Below are 22,125 nucleotides of genomic sequence, written 5' to 3' on the forward strand. Positions count from 1 at the left end.
CTGAAAGTATGCATGGTATAATTTCAATTCTTGTAAACTTATGAAGGGCTGTTTTGTGACCCAGTATATGATCTATCTTGGAGAATGTTCCATGTGCACTCGAGAAGAAAGTATATTCTGTTGCTTTGGGATGCAGAGTTCTAAATATATCTGTCAAGTCCATCTGATCCAATGTATCATTCAGGGCCCTTGTTTCTTTATTGACTGTGTGTCTAGATGATCTATCCATTTCTGTAAGTGGGGTGTTAAAGTCCCCTGCAATGACCACATTCTTATCAATAAGGTTGCTTATGTTTATGAGTAATTGTTTTATATATCTGGGGGCTCGGGTATTTGGCGCATAGACATTTATAATAGTTAGCTCTTCCTGGTGGATAGACCCTGTGATTATTATATAATGCCCTTCTTCATCTCTTGTTACAGCCTTTAATTTAAAGTCTAGTTTGTCTGATATAAGTATGGCTACTCCAGCTTTCTTTTGGCTTCCAGGAGCATGATAAATAGTTCTCCATCCCCTCACTCTCAATCTAAAGGTGTCCTCAGATCTAAAATGAGTCTCTTGTAGACAGCAAATAGATGGGTCTTGTTTTTTTATCCATTCTGATACCCTATGTCTTTTAGTTGGCGCATTTAATCCATTTACATTCAGTGTTATTATAGAAAGATATGGGTTTAGAGTCATTGTGATGTCTGTATGTTTTATGCTTGTAGTGATGTCTCTGGTACTTTGTCTCACAGGATCCCCCTTAGGATCTCTTGTAGGGCTGGTTTCGTGGTGACAAATTCCTTCAGTTTTTGTTTGTTTGGGAAGACCTTTATCTCTCCTTCTATTCTAAATGACAGACTTGCTGGATAAAGGATTCTCGGCTGCATATTTTTTCTGTTTAGCACACTGTAGATATCGTGCCAAGCCTTTCTGGCCTGCCAAGTTTCAAAGGAGATATCAGTCACGAGTCTTATAGGTCTCCCTTTATATGTGAGGGCACGTTTATCCCTTGCTGCTTTCAGAATTTTCTCTTTATCCTTGTATTTTGCCAGTTTCACTATGATATGTCGTGCAGAAGATCGATTCAAGTTACGTCTGAAGGGAGTTCTCTGTGCCTCTTGGATTTCAATGCCGTTTTCCTTCCCCAGTTCAGGGAAGTTCTCAGCTATAATTTGTTCAAGTACCCCTTCAGCACCCTTCCCTCTCTCTTCCTCCTCTGGGATACCAATTATGCGTATATTATTTTTTTTTAGTGTATCACTTAGTTCTCTAATTTTCCCCTCATACTCCTGGATTTTTTTATCTCTCTTTCTTTCAGCTTCCTCTTTCTCCATAACTTTATCTTCTAGTTCACCTATTCTCTCCTCTGCCTCTTCAAGCCGAGCCATCGTGGATTCCATTTTGTTTTGCAATTCGTTTAAAGCATTTTTCAACTCCTCGTGACTGTTCCTTAGTCCCTCGATCTTTGTGGCAAGAGATTCTCTGCTGTCCTGTATACTGTTTTCAAGCCCAGCGATTAATTTTATGACTATTATTCTAAATTCACTTTCTGTTATATTATTTAAATCCTTTTTGATCAGTTCATTAGCTGTTGTTATTTCCTGGAGATTCTTCTGAGGGGAATTCTTCCGTTTGGTCATTTTGGAGAGTCCCTGGCGTGGTGAGGACCTGCAGTGCACTTCCCCTGTGCTGTGGTGTATAACTGGAGTTAGTGGGCGGGGCCGCAGTCCGACCCGATGTCTGCCCCCAGCCCACTGCTGGGGCCACAGTCAGACTGGTGTGTGCCTTCTCTTCCCCTCTCCTAGGGGCGGGATTCACTGTGGGGTGGCGTGTCCCGTCTGGGCTACTTGCACACTGCCAGGCTTGTGTTGCTGGGGATCTGGCGTATTAGCTGGGGTGGGTAGGCAAGGTGCACGGGGGCTGGAGGGGCAGGCTTAGCTCGCTTCTCCTTAGGTGATCCACTTCAGGAGGGGCCCTGTGGCAGCGGGAGGGAGTCAGATCCGCTGTCGGAGGTTTGGCTCCGCAGAAGCACAGAGTTGGGTGTTTGCGCGGAGCGAGCAAGTTCCCTGGCAGGAACTGGTTCCCTTTGGGATTTTGGCTGGGGGATGGGCGGGGGAGATGGCGCTGGCGAGCGCCTTTGTTCCCCGCCAAACTGAGCTCTGTCGTCCGGGGGCTCAGCAGCTCTCCCTCCCTTTGTCCTCCAGCCTTCCCGCTTTCCGCGCAGAGCTGTTAACTTATGACCTCCCAGACGCTAAGTCGCGCTTGCTGTCGGAACACAGTCTGTCCGGCCCCTCCGCTTTTGCCAGCCCGACTCGGGGGCTCTGCTTGGCCGGCGAGCCGCCCCTCGGCCCCGGCTCCCTCCCGCCAGTCCGTGGAGCGCGCACCGCCTCGCCGCCCTTCCTACCCTCTTCCGTGGGCCTCTGGTCTGCGCTTGACTCCGGAGACTCCCTTCTGCTAATCCTCTGGCGGTTTTCTGGGTTCTTTAGGCAGGTGTAGGTGGAATCTAAGTGATCGGCAGGACGCGCTGTGAGCCCCGCGTCCTCCTACGCCGCCATCTTCCCTATATAGCTGGTGAGATTTTATACTAACTTTTGTAAAATACCATATTATGATTTAAATGATTTATTTTAAATTTAAAAAATATTAGTAACGGTTATTTTTGAAAGGAATTTACTCCCTCTTACTGTAAATTCAGCCCAAAATATGAGAAAAAAATTATAATACATGGAAATTTTAGTATTTCAATACAAAGCTAATAATTTCTTATGAAGTATTTGTAAATTGTAATGAAGCTTTAGGAGATTGAAATATCCAGCTTCACCTGGTTGGTAAGATTGAATAATATGTTGCCACTTAGATCTTAACTTACACACAAGGCTTCAAATTTCAAAGACTGGTCCATTTTATTGGCCTGATCTGTTCAGGCTCTTTGCAGATAAGCAGTCCTGCCTTTACATGTGGAAAAAGAGAAGCAAACGAGGTTTTATGTTGTCCCATAAGAGTTAGTCTCCATTATGTCTGCATTAAAGTTACATGACATGGGCAGTGTAAAACATGACTGCAGATGGGGCACAGTACGTAGCCAGACATAACAGGAAGGGATCAAGGAAGTTCTGGCTTCCAGACATTGCTACTGCTTTGGAGTTCGTTGTTTTCAATATGAAATGACTCTAGCAGGCCCTGGAAAGAGTTCTGAAGGCATTATATAGATGTGTGATATATATAGTTATTCTACTCTGATATATATGCTGTTTTTTCCTTTTTTTTTTTTTTCCAAAGCACATTTTGGCTTCCCTCTTGACAGTGATACCGGGCTTCTGGTGTGCCAGGTGTAATTAGAATTCTCTTCTGGAGAAATTGTTCTGTCAAGAGTGGTTTTGATGTGAATTTTCTCTCCAAGTGTTAAATAATTTTGTGATTAATTGCACCAGAGTAGTTGCAACTATCCATTTCCTCTCTTAGGCTAGAAAGGGAAGTGTCTGAAGGAGAGGTGATTATATTTGGTAAAAAACTGCAGAACAAAGTCAGTCTGATGAAAGAGTAGGCCAATATTTGAGTATTATAAATGACCAAATTTTTCTTTTCTCTCAGCATAACACTCAGAGAGTTGAATAAGCCCAATTCAGAGACTGTTTTTTGCCAATTACATAGAGAAAGTATCAGTGATGGTAGGCAAATTTAGGACCAGTTAGACTCTTTCAACTAAGTTGAAAGCCATTCTACTAGCAAAATTGAAAAGTCTTTAAATACATGTAATTCTTTCCTTCCTTATTATAGGTACATACATGCATGCATTCACACATACCTCTATGTGTTTCTGGCTTCAGGTTCTTAGGTGCACTCACAGCCTGAAGAGTAAATTGGTATCCAAATTTACATTTCAGGTTTCTCAAGAAAATGTAAATCTCAGTTGAAATGTGCCTCTTATAAACCCCGTGTCTAAATACTGGAGGTTCTATTTTAAAAGACTAGGGTTTTAATTTGATGGGAAGTAATGTAAAATACTGGCATTGTAATTTTTCTCTTGAAAGATGTGGTTTCTTTAAATTGGTTTCTAAAGGATTTCATACTCTTTTTTCTCCCCAGTGGTAAAACTTTTCAGGCTGCCAGCATTTAAAAAATAGCCATAATCATTTTATTAAGTATGAGTGTCATCATTTTTCAAAATAATGTTTTCCAAATGTCCTATGAAACAGGTTTACAATTCCTGGAGAGAAAAGAAATTCTGGAGGGTTTCTACAAATCTTAGCAACTGCAGACCATTGCCCTAGTGTGTGATGTTGTCATTAACTGACCTAACAGAACTGTGAATTGAGTTATAATGTATTTCCCTTCTTGGGTTCATTAGTGCTTGCAATCCATTTGTTTCAATTTCTGAAAACATATATATACCCCCGGTTTCTTTAGCTCTGGGTTTTTGGAGATTTAGGGTAATAATCTTTAAATATATAGACTCAGTAGCATAAGGCCAGTGATATTGATCGTGATTTATTTTATTTTATTTTATTTTTTGCTACAAATTCAAGCAAATTCAAGTACGTATCTGATCCAAGTGAAGGAGAGCCACAGTTTTAGCAGGATAGTTTTGGAAGAACATTTACAGACAAATTTTGTTTGAACAGTGAACTCAGACTTTGGTTGAAAGTATATAGAAAGTAGCTTCTCTTCATGCATGTGCAGAATTATCAAAAGAGGAAGGACTTTTTTCCATTACTGTATTCATTAAAAATGAAGGAAATGGAAACAAGTTTTCGTTTCCTTGTTCTTTCCAGGCTGTATCTATTAATTGAGGCTGTAAATTATATATTGTAGAGGAAACATTAGTAGGTGTATTTCCATAACTTGGGGATATATGGAATATATGAAGTTGGAAAAAAATAATGCTTTGCAATATTTTTTATGGTGATATTGATAGTTGTGGTTTGAGCAGTAGCTTAGATCATGTTACCATAATATTTTGAGTGAAAACATTTCATCGTTGTAAAGTACAAATACACATGCCTCTAAAACCTCACAGAATGTCAGGAAATAATGCCTTGGGACTTTTCTGAAGTGACACTAGTTATAATTTGCATCTAGGACCAGGAGAAGTGAATTTAACATTTGTTGGTTATGAGCAAAAAATGAGCTATGTAAAATTTAATGGATAATTGCTTATGTTGAAGAGAATCACAAATATGCTTTATATGCTCTGAAAAAGTATTTAATTGACCATATATCAATATGCCTGCCATTGTTGATGATCTGTTACTATTGTATTAAATAAGTAGTGCTGGAAAGTGTCTCCCAGCTTGGTTGTTGGGTAAGCCCCACAGCTCCAATTGGCATTAACAGAATATATTGCTAATTCTAGGATTCCTGCTTTGGGATCATGTCCCCAAACTTTATCTCCTTCTGCTTTTTGTACTTTTAAGCTGCTCACTGACACCACAATGAAGAAATAAAGGAATAAGTGTGTTGATACATCAAGTAGAGTAGAACATTTTAAGTTTTTCACTTCTTTACAGCAATATCTAAGATAGAGGTTTCTGTATATTCCATTCCCTTTTATCTTATCCAATCAAAGGTAGAATCCTAGAATACAAGGAGAAAAAATTAAAGTTGTTGAATTGCTTTTCTAGATTTATAAGTAGATAGCCTAACTTGCTTTGTTTTCAGTTTTATTCTCTGTAAAAATATTGAATGATCTTAAAAACTTTTAATTCTGATATAAACGTCTTCATTCTTATTTATTCAGTTAGCTATTTCATTATGCCTGTAAATGTACTGAAAAAATTCAGTTGATTCAGTTGATTGTAATACTTTAAAAATGGGGGCGTCTGAGTGGCTCAGTCAGTTAAGCATCCAACTCTTGATCTATGCTCAGGTCATGATCTCACAGTTTGTGGGATCGAGCCCTTTGTTGGACTTTGTGATGGCAGTGTGGAGCCTGCTTGGGATTCTCTCTCTCCTTCCCTCCCTCCCTCCCTCTCTCTTTCTTAAAATAAGTAAATAAACTTTTAAAATGTTACTTAACAGCGATATGTGAAGTTAAATGGATTGAGAAAAATTTAATTCATATGAAAGTAATATTCTTAATATTAATGTATGAAATGACATGAACTTCAGTAGAACTTCAGTAGAGCAAATTCTACTTTCATACTTATAATTTATTGTAGATTTTAATTTGAATGTTCAATAAGTTAAAAAAGCTAAAGATTAAAAAGTTTTGGTGGTAGAGAAAGTATTAGATAAGGTCGTATAACTCTTTCTGATACAAATTTCACATACATATTTGCTCACTTCAGCTGATAGTCTTGGATTGAGGCTAGAGCTTTGATGTTCTTAGTTTAAAAACAGTTAAGTAATTGAATATAAAGCTATACATACCATTCTGTATGGTGTTCAACTGTGAAGATTTTTAAAATATGTTATTAAAAACAGACTTCATGCCTATGCTCTTTTTTAGGATTTTATTTTTCCTGACTTCTTGACAATAATATGAAAATATGTATTATGATAAAACTTTGCAGTTTTTTCAGTTATGCTAAACAAAGTGGACAGGCAACAAAATTTTAAACTAAGATACATATTTCTACTCAAACTCTTAGTAATACAAATTTTTTTGGTCAAATTATCTGTCAAATGTATGAATCTACATTTCTCTCTTTTTATTTCAGGCATTCCTCGGGTTATCCAATGTAAATTTAGACTTCCCCTGAAACTAATCTGTCTCCCAGGTCAGCCTTCAAAAACTGCAAGCCACAAACTAACTATTGATACCAACAAATCTCCAGTCAGTCTTCTCAGTCTCTTTCCAGGTAGGACTTTTGAAGTAACATGCCTGTACCACCAGAAATGTTAAGAATTCAGAATGGAATCCTTCATGAACAGGTAATGATGGGGTAATTATCAGATAATTGTTAAGTCAGAATATAAAAATGCCTCAAGGCTTTTTCTCTCGTTTGCCTGTTCAAAGGCAAATAGCTTATATCAACAAGGTAATAAGGTATACCTTTTAAGTTTGATTAAAATTATTATAATCATTATTTTGCTTTCAGTATTCAGAAATGAAAACATCAAATATTTCTTTTTAGACTGTGGAATTTTTTGGCTTGGAATGTAAATATTTATTATTCATCTTTATTGTAGGTTTTTGGCTATGTACGTTTTAAAACTATATTCTTATGCCCCAAAAGTAATCCCATAAGTAGAGGCTCTTTGTGGTTTTGGTTTCTCTAGCAGCTGGAGGGGACGATTGTTCATTCTCTGGCTCTGATCCTTTAGAAAGGGCTTCATATATAAAGCTTGAATATCACAGTGAATTTGGGGTAATTTGTGAAGGTGTGACTTTCTCCAGGTGTCAATATTTCTTTCTGAATAGCTTAGAAAAGAGAGAGGTGTTGATTGGGTAAAATATCTTTAGTAACCAGAGTTTCTAAGATGTAGCATCTATTAGCTTTCCTGGTAATGGGGTGGAATTAAAAAAAAAAAAATTCTGGGAATTAAATCAACGTTTTAAAATCCCTCATTAAAGATTGGCACTGTTGACTACAATATGCATCCTCACCTTTGCATTAGTGGATAGGATTTAGAATACAAAGAGTATTTTCCACAAGGTTTAGAAATTTATGGTAAGTCAACTTTTGCGTTATTAACTACTTAAAGCGCTTAAAATTTATTTTTCATTAATGTGAAGTGTTTAAAAAGCTTTATTTATATTTAATCAGTGAAAAATCTCCAAAATTAAATGCTTTTTATTAAAATTAATCTGTTCTTCAGTTTGAATTGAGTTTGGGTGTGTGTATACATATATGTATTTATATACATATTTGTGTGTGTATATATATATATATATATATATATATATATATATATGACACCATGTTAGCAAATAGTTGTGAACTATTCGGTTTCTTTCTCCTTTCCCTTCATTTCTCTTTCTTTAGTCAATTTTCCTATAATATATTTGGGTTATAGAAAAAGGCAGAAAGAGTCACTATGCTTACAACACCTAATACGAATGTATTAGTTCCTTGAGTCTCCTATACTGCCCTGGGAATATAGTTGGAAATTACGTGTTCCATACTCAATTTGAAAAATGTTTAAGACCCTGGCTTCTGAGTAAGTGATATTTTCTCTAGATGGGTAAAAACTCACAGAGATTAAATAAAAGTAGATGCTTTTAACCAGAGAGGCAATCTCTGTAAGATATGAATTAGACAAGAAGAACTAAGGAAAGCTTAGATAAGCTCATCCATTTTCCTTCTGATTTGGGGCTCAATTGTTTTTGTGTCACAGGTTATCTTAGGCTTATCAGCATATACTTGCTTCTTAGTCACTTTAGAAATGGGATTCAATGGCAAACTTAAAAATTTCGCCCAAGATCCAATGTATTTGATGTAGCATGTTCTGTTTTGGAGTTCTTGGATGTGTGTTCATATTGGACATGATGAAATCCTGTAATTATTTAAAATAAGTACTCTTGGTACTTTTTCACTTTTTACTTCTTGAGAGTGCTTTTCACCCTTGGTATATAAGACTTTTATATGTTGATGTCAGATAAAGTTATAATTGCAAATTTGTTTTTTAACTGAAGTAAACAAAATTAATGAGCTTCAGAGAAGAAATAAAACTAGCTTTAGTCTACATGTCTTCCTATTTGTTTATTTCACTTCTTTGTTTTGAACAAATATAGGTATATTTAAAATAACTTTAATTTTTCTGATTACAAAAAAATGAGAAATTTAGAAATGGACAACTAAAAAGAAGAAAACAAAAGTTATTGGTAATTCTGTTATCCATCATTGTCTACTTATTTTTAATTATATTTCTCTAATCTTTATAAAAATATCTTTCCTAAGTATTTAATTACCCTCAAAGGATTTCACTTTGCATACTGCTGTGAAGTATTTTTCTACAAAATTACATATTTTTATTACATGATTATAAGGATGCCATAGTATTCTATCATAAATTCATACTATAAAATCATTTGGCCAGCATTATATTTTTGATATGTATGTTGTTTTCAGTTTATTAATATTATAAATATATTGTAGCAGTACTTCTCCAAATTTATTATTATTTCTTTGGCGAATACCTAAATGTGGAATTATAGAATCAAAGGATAAGAATATTTTTAAAACTTTTGAAATATAATGTCAAACTGACTAACTAAAGGGCCCTATCAGTTAACCCTATCAACAGTACTTGAATGGAGGTATCTAGTAGTACCCCAAATCCATACCTTTAGAGAATATTATAATTATAAAAAGCTTTAATATACTTAATGGCTGTGTATTTATATGTGTATATATAAATAACTATCTGGGTGCTTTTGGCTAAATGTTATTTAAGCACTAAAGATACACATACATACACATATACATATATTTTCTCATATAAAAATTGAGGTCCAGAAATGGGCAGTGGAAGCTGGTGTAGTGGTTTTATGAATGTTATCAGAGACCCAGCTTTTTTCTTTCTTTGCATTGTACCGTTTCTAGTGTGTTGGCTTGTTCCAGGGCAATAAGCTACTTCAGATTCAGTCATCATAACTGACTACAAGGCAGGAGATAGGGGAAAAGAGATAGCTATAGCAACAACTGTAACTTTTATTAGAAAGGTGTGTTTCTGTAATGTTCTTAGGAAATTTCTATTTAAGTTTCAATAGCCGTAATAGCACACATAGCCTCTTCTAGCTGTAAAGGAGACTGAAAACTAATATAGATGGATGGAGGGAAGGGAGGAAATAGATGTTAAATTAGGTGACATTCAGCGTATGCCATAATACTAGTAATTTTACACAAAAATTTTACTTTAATGTTATAACAAATAGCATGCCATTGTAACAGTCTTTTTGCTAGTAGAATATATGGCTATCTTGTCAATAAATTTATTTATTTATTTATTTATTTATTTATTAATGTTTATTTATTTTTGAGAGAGAGAAAGTGAGACAGAGCACGAGTGGGGGAGGGGCAGAGAGGGAGACAGAATTGGAAGCAGGCTCCAGGCTCTGAGCTGTCAGCACAGAGCCCAAAGTGGGGCTCGAACCATGAACCGTGAACCAAAGTCGGATGCCAAACTGACTGAGCCACCCAGGCGTCCCAGTCTTGTAAATAAATTTATATTTTAATGATTACATAATATTCCCTTTTTTGGAGGTACCATATATATAGTTCTTTTTTCTTTTCTTTTTTTTTTTTTTTTTGGACTTCTCTGTTTCTTTTCAGAGAAACTGATTGAAGACAAGTGACTGAGTTAAAGAGCATGCACATTTGAAAACTTTATTTAAATGCCAGCCTTCCTTCCAGAATAATTTTATCAGGTTATGTGCCCAGCATCAGGGTTCATACTAAGGGTAGCAGCTAGATTTTGGAAATTTTTGACATAGGTGAAAAATGACATCTTTTTTAAAAATTTACATTTCTAAATTATTAGCATAGACATTTTATAATTTTTATTAACTGCTTACATTCTTTTTTAACATATAAGGTTTATATTTTTACATAGTAAAATTTAAGATTTAATTTCATTAATTGCTTTCTTTATAGTTTCAGGTTTGTTTTCGTGCTTAGAATGGCCTCTGTTTTAAGAGTATAAAACATTTACTTATATTTTCTTCTGGTACATTTTAATACATTCTTTAATTCTCAAACACAGCTCTAGGTGTATTTTTTGCTTTTTTATTTTTATTTTTTTGATAATTTATTGCCAAGTTAGCTAATATACAGTGTATACAGTATAGTTTGGGCTTCAGGAGTAGATTCCTGTGATTCATCACTCACATACAACACCCAGTGCTCATGCCAACAATTGCCTTCCTCAATGCCTATCATCCATTTTCCCTGCCCAGCCCCCCACCTCCCCTCCCCCCCTACCTCCAGTCCTCTCCCCAGTCAATCCTCAGTTTGTTCTTTGTATTTAAGAATCTCTTATAGTTTGCCTCCCTCTCTGTTTGTAACTTATTTTTCCCTTGGCTTTCCCCACGGTCTTCTGTTAAGTTTCTCAAATTCTACGAAACATATGATATCTAGTGAAAACATATGATATCTTCTCTGACTGACTTATTTCACTTAGCATAATACCCTCCAGTTCCATCCACATTGTTGCAAATGGCAAGATTTCATTCTTTTTCATTGCTGAGGAGTATTCCATTGTGTGTGTATATATACACACACCACATCTTCTTTATCCATTCATCAGTTGATGGACATTTGGGCTCTTTCCATAATTAGGCTATTGTCGATAGTGCTGCTATAAACATTGGGGTATACGTGACCCTGCAAATAAGCACTCCTGTATCCTTTGTATTAATTCCTGGTAGTGTTATTGCTGGGTTGCAGGATAATTCTATTTTTAAGTTTTTGAGGAATCTCCACACTGTTTTCCAGAGTGGCCTCAGCAGTTGGAATCCCACCAACAGTGCAAGAAGGTTCACTTTTCTCCACATCCTTGCAAATATCTTGTTTTCTGAGTTGTTCATTTTAGCCACTCTGACAGGTGTGAGGTGGTATCTCAGTGTGCTTTTGTTTTTTATTTCCCTGATGATGAGTGATGTTGAACATCTTTTCATGTGTCTGTTAGCTATCTGGATGTCTTCTTTGGAAAAGTGTCTATTCATGTCTTCTGCTCATTTCTTCACTGGATTATTTATGTTTTGGGTGTTGAGTTTGGTATGTTCTTTATAGATTTTATTTTATTTTATTTTATTTTATTTTATTTTATTTTATTTTATTTTATTTTATTTTATTTATAGATTTTAGATACCAACCCTTTATCTGATATTTTCTTCTGATACATTTTAATACATTCTGTAATTCTCAAACACAGCTCTTGGTTACATTTTTTGCTTTTTAAAAATAACTTTATTGGAATATAACTTATGTACAAATGTTTGAAGTATACAATTTGGTGAGTTTTGATGTTTGTATATGACTGTGAAACCAGCTCCACAATTCCAATGCTAAAAATATCCATCACCCCCAAAATTTCCCTTGTACCCCTTTGTACCCTGTATTCCCTTTTCCCAGGCAACCACTGGTTTGCTTTCTGTCACTAGAGATTAGTTTAAATTTTCTGGAATTTGATAAGATGGAAATTATTTAGCATATGCTCTTTTTCATCTGCCTACCCAGTGATTTATCTGATTATATGAATGGCAAATATTTTCTCCCAATCTGTGGGATGTCTTTTCATTATTGTAACAGTGTCTTTGGAAGAGGAGAAGTTCTTAGTTTTGATAAAGCCCAATTTAAATTTCTTTCTTTTTTATTGTTTATTTATTTTTGAGGGGGGGGGGAACAGAGCATGAGTGGGGGAGGGGCAGAGAGAGAGAGAGAGAGAGAGAGAGAGAGAGAGAGAGACACACACACACACAAAATCCAAAGCAGTTTCCCGGCTCTGAATTGTCAGCAGAGAGCCTGATGCGTGACTTGAACTCAAAAGCCTTGAGATCATGACCTGAACTGAAGTCGGATGCTTAACCGACTATAAATTTCTTTCCTTTATGACTTGTGATTTTAATGTTATATCTAAGAAATCTTTGCCTAACTCAAGTTTACAAAATTTTTCTTCTATGTTTTTGTCTATCAGTTTTCTAGTTTTACATTTGACATTTAGGTCTCTTTTTCATTTTGAGTTGACATTTATGTATGATATGAGATATGGATAAAATTCTTATTTTTGTATATGAGCATCTAATGTTCAGCACTGCTTTTGAAAAGAATGTCCTTTTTTACTGGATCATCTTTGCAACTTTGCTGAAAATCATCTGTGTATCATAGGACTATAGAAGTCATTTGAAAAAATATATATATTTCTGCTCTCTTCATTTTATTCCATTGATCTGTTTGTCTTTTGCTATATACCAAAAGCATAGTGTCTCAATTACTGTAAATATGTATGTTAAGAAGTCAGACTATAATTTCCCCAACTTCATTCTTCTTTTTTTAAAGAGTTGCTTGGATATTTTAGATCCTTTGCATTTTGATAGGAACTGTAAGAATCAGTTTGTCAAGTTAAAAAAAATGCCTTCTGGGATTTGTTTGGAAATGGGATTGCATTAAATCTATTGATCAATTTGGAAGGAAACAACATCTTAACAATATTGAACGTGGTACAATTTGCTCTACTTATCCTAGTTTCTTAAGATGAAAGTAGAGACCGTCATTTATTTAGGGTTTGTTTCATTTTTCTCAGTCAGAATTTGTCATTTTCAATGTACAGGTCTTATAAATCTTTTGTCAGATTTGTCCCCGAGTATTTACTATATTTTGATGCTATTGCAAATTATATTGTTTCATTTCGATTTCAAATAGTGCTTTTCTATTATAGGCATACCTTGTTTTATTGTGCTTTGCAGATAGTGTGCTTTTTACAAATTGAAATTTTGTGGGTCAAGCAAGTCTATTGGCACCATTTTTCTAACAGTATTTGCGCACTTCATGTCTCTGTGTCATATTTTGGTAATTCAAAATTTTTATTATTATTATATTTGTTATAATGATCTGTGATCAATGTCACCATTGTAATGTCACCATTGTTTTGAGTTGTCACGAACCATACCTATTTAACATGGCAAACTTCATTGATAAATGTGTGTGTTCTGACTGCTCCAGTGGCCATTCCTCTGTCTGTTTGTCTCTCTCTCTGGCTCTTTCTCTCTCTCTCTCTCTCTCTCTCTCTCTCTCTCTCTCTCTCTCTCTCTCTCTCTCCCCTCAGGCCTATCTATTACCTGAATCAAAGAAAATACTGAAATTAGGCCAGTTAATGATCCTCCAATGGCCTTTAAGTGTTCAAGTGGAAGAAGGGGTCACACATCTCTACTTTAAACCAAAAATTAGAAATGATTAAGCTTAGGGATGAAGGCATGTCACAAAAGCAGAGATAGGCCAAAAGCTAGGCCTCTTGTGTCAAATGGTTAGCCAAGTTGCGTATGCCTCAGGAAACCTCTTGAAAATCTGCTTTAGTGAACACATGAATGATAAGAAAGCAAAACAGCTTTACTGCTGCATGTCTGCTGACACAATATCCATTTTACAGCCCATAGATCAAGGAATCATTTTAACTTTCAAGTCTTATTAAAAAAAATTCTTAAGGCTGTAGCTGCCATAAAGAGTGATTTCTCTGATGGATCTGGGAAAAGTAAATTGAAAACCTTCAGCAAAGGATTCACCATTCTAGAACTTTCATGACTCATGAGAAGAGGTCAAGATGTCAATATCAACAGGATGATTTGGAAGTGTTCAAGACTTCATTGGAGGCAGTAACTGTAGATGTGGTGGAAACAAGCAAGAGAACTAGAAGTGGAGCCTGAATATGGGACTGAATTGCTGCAATCTCATGAAAAAGGGATTATAAGGAATAAGGAGGTGCTTCTTACTGAGGAGCAAAGAAAGTGTTTTTTTTTTTAAATTTTTTATGTTTATTTAATTTTGAGAGAGACAGAGTGTGAGTCAGGGGAGGGGCAGAGAGAGAGAGGGAAACACCGAACCCGAAGCAGGCTCCAGGCTCTCAGCTGTCAGCACAGAGCCCAATGTGGGGCTTGAACTCACAAACCACGAGATCATGACCTGAGCTGAAGTTGGACGCTCAACTAACTGAGCCCCCCAGGCACCCCAGAAAGTGGTTTCTTGAGATGGAATCTACCTCTGGTGAAGATGCTATGAAGATTGTTGAAATGAAAGCAAAGGAATTAGAATATTACACAAATGTAGTTGATAAAGCAGTGGGAGGGTTTGAGAGGTTTGACTCCAATTGTGAAAGATGTTCTACTGTGGGTAAAATTCAGTCAAGCAACATCACACACTACAAAGAAATCTTTTGTGAAAGGATGTGACAGATTTCATTGTTGTCTTATTTTAAGAAATTGTCACAGGTATCCAAACCTTCGGCAACCTCCATCCTGATCAGTCAGCAGCCATCAACACTGATACTTGAATAACTTCAATATTTTGCTGGATTATTTTATAACGAGAACTTCCCCCTTACCTACTATTGGTTATGTGGTGCAATTTGAGTAGGATCATCTAGATGTTTGGTTCTTGGTCTTAATACTGATTTTTAAAATAATGAGTTGATTCTCTAGCATCCTTCATTAGTGAGCATTTGGCCTTTTTTTGGTTTGTTTTTAGTATCAGTATGAACACATGCCTTTAAATATTTTTTAAAATTTTATTTAAATCCAAGGTAGTTAACATACTGTGTAATAATGATTTCAGGAGTAGAATTTAGTGATCCATCACTTACATACAACACTCAGTGCTCATCCCAACAAGTGTCCTCCTTAATGCCTATCACTCATTTAGCCCATCCCCCCCACCCAGTATTCCTCCAGCAACCCTCAGTTTGTTCTCTGTATTTAAGAGTCTCTTAATGGTTTGCCTCCCTCTCTGTTTTTATCTGTTTTATCTTATTTTTTCCTGCCCTTTCTGTGTGTTCATCTGCTTTTTTTCTTAAATTCCACATAGGAGTGAAATCATATGATAGTTGTCTTTCTCTGAAAGACATCAGTTGATGGACATTTGGGCTCTTTCCCTGATTTGGCTGTTGTCGATAGTTGTAATTTGGCTGCTATACTATAAAAACTGGAATGCATGTGCCCCTTTGAATCAGCATTTTGGTATCCTTGGCATAAATGCCTAGTAGTGCAATTCCTGGGTTGTAGTGTAGTTCTATTTTTAATTTTTTGAGGAACCTCCATACTGTTTTCCACAGTGGCTGCACCAGTTTGCATTCCCGCCCGCTGTGCAAAGGGGTTCCTTTTTCTCTGCATCCTCTCCAACATGTGTTGTTACCAGAGTTGTTAATTTTAGCCATTCTGAGGTGTGAGGTGGTATCTCATTGTGATGTGTTTTGCTTTTTTGATACTCAAATATTTTCATCTCTGGCCAGAAATCTCCTTAAATTGGCTTTTACATCCTTTCCACACTACTACTCACTGATAGTTTCCTTGCTTTCTGGTGTGACAGCTCTTCCAGGTTCATATTATGTATTTCCTGCCTCAAACCTGGAATGAAACAGAAGGAAGGAAATGAAATGATTTCAGAGTATTATTTTGAGGCACAAATGTTAGCAATTGGGAATTACCATGGAAATCAGCTAATATGTTCTAATTCATACACAGGCTTTAAACACGACTAGTGACATAAAAAATACTTGTCATCAACTGAACTTCCTATTTCAAACATGTAGTGTTTTCTTTGTGGTTATGTAAAGTCATATTTTTCTTTTCTTTGTAGGCTTTGCCAATCAGTCAGAAGACGATCAGGTGAATGTAATGGGTTTTCGCTTCTTAGGAGGTTCCCGAGTTACTCTTCTTGCTTCTAAAACCTCTCGTAAGTAAAACCATGGTATTCTTACTTTTGAAGTTTTCTATTGAGGACACCACATCATAGATCATCACATCAAGGATTTCTGCAGAGGGTGTGTTCAGTTAGATATTGAAAACTAAGAGTCATGTTATTAAAAGTACGTAGGAAATTAAAGTTACGAAGATAGGATCCTGTTTTATTAAAGATATGTAATTTTGGTGGTGGGGATTAGTAGAGTTTGAGAGAACAGTTTAAATAATTGAAAATATTTTTGATGTTTGTTTGTTTATTTATTTTGAGAGAAAGAGACAGAGTGTGGGTGGGGAAGGGGCAGAGGAGACACAGAATCCTAAGCAGTCTCCAGGCTCCTAGCTGTCAGCGCAGAGCCCAACGTGGGGCTCGAACTCACAAACTGTGAGATCATGACCTGAGCCAAAGTTGGATGCTCAATCGACTGAGCCACCCAGGCACCACGAAAATATTTTTGAGATTTTGAGATAGGTATTCGGTGAACTAGGTTTTAGTAACTACTAGAAACTGGAATTAAGTTATGTGGGTATGTATGTTCATATACCTGCCTTTTGGACATTGGTAAAGATGAAGGTGAAAGTGTGAATAGCTTTTGCTGATGCTAATCTCAGTAGAGTGAAAAGTAGTAATTATATAGTCAAGTTTGAATTTCATATTTATATATTCTTTATTGATTTGGTTGCTTCATAGGACAATAATAGTTGAAACTACTCAATGTAAAAGTGGCTTCTCATATGTGTGTGATACCAAAGCTACTAAAGTCATTGAGTTATATATATCTTCATGGAAATAAAGTATAATATTAAGAAGCGAGTGTTTAACAAATTTTCGGACACCAAGGGTATTAGGGAGAATAAATGCATGTATGTATATGTTGAAAAGTTTGGCTGAGTGCACTTAGCACACGTTTAAAATCTCTGCAATTTGTGAAATGAGTGTTTACTTTCTACTTTATACATTTTCTGTTTTAGTTGGTTATTTCTTGCATGATCAGAAAATATAGTAAAATAAGGATATATTTCTTTTGAAAAATGAAGGTGTTAGGAGGAAGATAAACACATCCCTATTTTAGAAACTATAACGATGTTACAGTTCTGGAATATGTAGAGTGGTGGCTGGTGAAATAGACTTGGATACAAATAAAAATTCTAGAATAAGGCATAGAAATCAAAGATAGTTCTTTAAAGAATGAAGGGATTCTGTACTTTTTATGGTCTTTGTGATTGGTCATGATTGTAGTCTTGTTTGCATTGGCACCATTTTGTTTTGATTAGATTTAATCTTCATTTGGATGATGGAGTTAGTTTGGTACATTTCTCTTTGTTAAACTGTTCTCTTTAGTTAAACTAAAAACCTGTTGCCAGCATTTCTTTGGGAAGTTGTACACATCTGTTTGACTTCAGTTGATGTGTCATATGATGAATCTGCAGTTGAAATTACTAAAACAAGGCAAAAAGTTATTCTTGGTGCAAATGTGGATACTTATGTCCTGATTTGCTCTTTTTTAGATAAAGTAACTCTTAGAGCATGCTATTGCCCATGATTACCTTACCATTTCTGAATTTCACCAAATATCCAGGTATATAACTGATATATTCACATTCATCTGAATATATGGTAGTGCCTTCACACAGCCATACTATGGTCAGACAGAGTAAATAATGGAATAGGACAGAACCTTTTAAATAAGAAACCAAATGAGCTATATATGCTGAAACCTGAGGTACCATCATTATAATTCCCTGATGGTGTTTAGCCTTCCGTGATACGGAATTTTACCTAGGAAATGCCTGTGGTGATGAAGGGAGGTAGGTATGAAGAGAGTAGTTTTTTGGGGTTGAGGCAGATGTTGAGGATCCTTCCTGCTATATCAGAGTATTCTACCCCAAGACAAGAATGACGTAATTTGTACCCAGTCTATGTTTGGCATCTTTTATTTTTGGTGAAAGGCACATAGTTTTTAGTCTAGAAATCTGAATTCACAGAAAAGCCCTACATATGGAAAGAACCCAGTATTTCTTCCCTGGTAAACAGTCAAGTGCTTTGTAAGTCATATAGAGTTGCCTTCGGATATTGGATAGTATTTTCTGTGGACTCCACATATTCATCTCTTTTTAAAACCTGCTTGATAATCAGCCAAACCTTGAACTGTGCTGATGGTAATTTTAGTTCAATTTCCTGATTAGTTATGGATCAGCCAAAGCAGACAAGAGAAAAGCAAATGCAGCTCATTGTCTCAGATATCAAGTCACATTCTCTTGAGGGGAACTCAATAGGTTTTTATTTTCAGAAAGTAGAGTAGTCCTTCAATGTAATTAGAATTTATTATGTGAATCCTTAAAAAAGAAAGCACTGAAGATAAGTAGGAAAAATACTCTACACTAGAGAAATTTCTGAAAATGATTTCCGGAGTCCTAAATTGAAAATAATAAGAGAAATGATGGCTGTGTCTGTTACCTTGATTGTAGTGATAGTTTTATGAATGTATGCATATGTCCAGATTCATCAAACTGTGCACTTTAAATATGTGTAGTTTTTTTGTATTATCAGTTATACCTCTCTAAAGTTGTTAAAAGTAACAAAACAGGTCAAATTTTATGAGATCAAATATTTTTATAATCAGAGTTGTAAACATTTGTATATGAAAGTCAATTATTTTGATTCAGTACAGTGGGATTTCAGAACAAATACGCTGTTGTCTAAATATGTGTATATCCCTGCTATGCCACTTTTTTAAGCTCCATTTTCAGTGACTTATTACCTCACACAACAAATACTGTCACCTCTCTGTCTTTCCTTCCTCCTGTTCCTTTCTGTCTATAATTTTCTTCGTGTTCCTTATCCTTATTTTGATCTTTATCTCTATTATATCTCTTTGTGCCTTACATTATTCTACTTGTTTTTAAAGGATTAAAAATTTTATAAATTTCCAAAATATGAAAGGAGAAGGTAAGTAGTTGAAGGAAACAGAGAGAGAGAAAAGAAAAGCAGGAAATTAATAAAGATAAGAATAAGATTAACACGAAACATAAACTGTACAATTGATAGGGTGCCTAGCAGACTCAAAGTGACAAGAAAACATTTTAGTTCCAATTTTCAGAATGTTCAAAGGACAAAATCAAATAAGTTGTTTAGGAGATGCACAGCCATTTCTGATGCTGAGTCCAGAATGGAGTTTCTCTTCTGAATTCACAAGGACAACTTCTTTAATAATGTCTTTATAGCTTATTTTTATAATTATAATATTATGTAACTATAATTTATGAGCAACAGATTTCATAGAACTTTAAAAATAATAATGAACTCAATTTACCAAATATAATTCTGTCTCAGCCAAAATCAGTAAAGTCTGAGCAGCAGCTTAATCCAAGGATAAATTTAGAGTTGCTAGTGTTGCAAGTTTTTAGTATCTCATATTTTCACTAAGAATTGTATAATCCAACTCAGTAATTCAGAAGTGAGATGTGGGAAGGAGTTGTGGGTTTTGTTTTGTTTTAAAATGAGCACTATTAGAACATGTTTCAATAATAATTGAAATGATTGAGTTCAGTGGGAGAGGCTGATGATCAGGACAAAAGGGGACTCACAAAGCAATGAAGTCCTGGAGAATTAGAAAGAATGTGGGTTTCAGAGTTTGGGGAGCGGGGGAGATTGAAGGATAGGCATTTGTAACTTTACTATGACAGGAGGGGTTGGATGCAGGTCCAGAGAGACTTTAGATTTGTTGGTGGGAAGATAAAGGAGCTTTTTTTTAAAAAAAAATTTTTTTTAAAAATCTTTATTTATTTTTGAGAGAGAGACAGAGTGTGAGCAGGGGAGGGGCAGAGAGAGAGGGAGACACAGAATCCGAAGCAGGCTCCAGGCCCCGAGCTGTCAGCATAGAGCCTGACATGGGGCTCGAACTCACGAACTGTGAGATCATGACCTGAGCTTAAGTCGGACGGTCAACCGACTCAGCCACCCAGGCACCCCAGGAGCTTTGATGTTGTATAAATTTGAAAAAAAGATATGACATTGGTGTCTTGGAGAATAAGAAAGCAAACTCATGAAGGGTAAGGCAATGTCAAGTTCCCATTTGAAGTTTCTGATCCTGAATTTTGAAGTGAAACCAAGTCATCCTTAGACAATTTTCTCTGGCAGTAATTTGTTTATTAGCATCCGGGCAACTAAAGTCAGGGCTGGGATTTTGAAACAGATTATTGCAAATAAAATATTTTTGTGAGAATGATTTTAATAATGGCTACCACATCTAAACTGATAAGAAGAGAAGTAAAGGCTAGAGAAAACTGACACAGGCTGAAAAATTAATGGGTTCAATGGATCACAGTCTTTTTTTTTTTTTTTTTTTTTTTTGAGGGGGAGAGAGAGAGATTGAAGGAGGGAGAAAGGGAGAGAGTGAGTAAGTGCAGGAGCGTGAGTTGGAGAGGGATAGAAGGAGAGGGAAAGAGAATCATTAGCAGGCCTCATGTCCAGCACAGAGGCTGATGCTGGGCTTGATCTCCCGACCATGAAATCATGATCTGAACCAAAATCAAGAGTAGGCTACTTTACCGACTGAGCCACGCAGATGACCCTGGATCACAAGTGTTAATAAGGTTGAAAGAGTGGTGTGGTGGGAGTTGTAGAACAACTGAACTAGAAGAACAAAAGGTGGTGGTCAGAGAACGAATGAGATATTGATGTTAGAGTTCAGCGGAACTATAGATTCTGATAAAGACAAAGGTGTGACCTTGTGGAGTGCTTTGTGAAGATGCCAGAAGATCAATGGAGACAGGGTTTTCGAGGAAATCAAGTGTCACAGTTGTGGATATCAAAAGAGCCTATTTGATGTTAGCACAATGAATGAGAAAAAGAAGCACATCCAGATATATTATTGTGAAATTTTAGAGCACTAAAGGTCTGGAGCATATCTTCAAAGATTAGAAAGGAAAAAACAAGCTCCGCGAAGAAGATGAATCAAGAAAGCATTTTAACTTTTCATTAAAATCCTTGGATGTTAGAGAACAGTGGAAAATTGTCCCTAACATCTGAAGGAAATGATTTTCAAATAAAAATTTTGTGTCTCGCTAAACTGGTAGTTAGCAATATATGCTGAGTAAACACATGCTCTCAGCGTCACAAGTAGGGCTAAGCAAATGCAGATAGCAAATTTATGTAGCCTCAGGTAGGCCTTTGGAAAATGGGAAAGATAACTAATACACTGAAGATTTCAACATCCTTAAAGATTTTAACCTACTGGAAAGAGCGATTGGATTGAATAAGTTCAAGTATAAAAGTCATTTGCTTGTCTATTTTGATTATTTTCCTTTTAGGTATAATGAAAAATGTATAGTCATGTATGTGAATAAGCGTTGGGCCTTGAAAAAGGCTTTCTTCGTGCATTTGCCCAAAAGAAAACATATGTGATCTTGAGCTATGTTAACCAAAATATCTTCAGAACAAGGAAAGTAAGAGTCTTGCTCTATTTCATCTCAGTAGACTATGCCTTTGTTCATTTTTCATTCAGCAGATGTATTAGATACAAAGATTGTCCTAGCTTTTCTGGAGCTCGTGGACTAATGGGAGAGACAAACAGAGAATCAATAACAGAATGCTTGATAAGCCTACAGAAGTGCACTTTAGGTGCAATTGGAGCACAAAGGAATGAGGTTTCATAAGAGATTTTATTTGTAAAGATTCTTGAGGAATGAATAGGAGATTGTCAGGTGAAGGGCATTTTAGAAAGAAGAAAAGGTTGATAAAGGATGTGGTTTTTAGCGATTAGTAAATTTTCTTCTGTACTCAGAAGTACATATAGTAGGGGCTCTGTGA

General features: G+C 35.9%; 1 protein-coding gene across 6 annotated transcripts in view; it reads left to right on the forward strand.

Annotated features, from left to right (window-relative positions):
• BBS9 (Bardet-Biedl syndrome 9) overlaps nucleotides 1-22,125 on the forward strand; it is a 439,547-nt gene that overhangs the window by 203,618 nt on the left and 213,804 nt on the right. For all 6 annotated transcript variants that reach the window (XM_042969708.1, XM_042969671.1, XM_042969704.1 and 3 more), the window contains 2 exons: nucleotides 6,646-6,786; nucleotides 16,213-16,308. In XM_042969708.1, the coding sequence (XP_042825642.1) occupies nucleotides 6,646-6,786; nucleotides 16,213-16,308 (237 nt within the window). The remainder of the gene's footprint in view (nucleotides 1-6,645; nucleotides 6,787-16,212; nucleotides 16,309-22,125) is intronic.

Source organism: Panthera tigris, chromosome A2 (assembly GCF_018350195.1).
Source record: "Panthera tigris isolate Pti1 chromosome A2, P.tigris_Pti1_mat1.1, whole genome shotgun sequence".
NCBI classification, from domain to species: domain Eukaryota; kingdom Metazoa; phylum Chordata; class Mammalia; order Carnivora; family Felidae; genus Panthera; species Panthera tigris.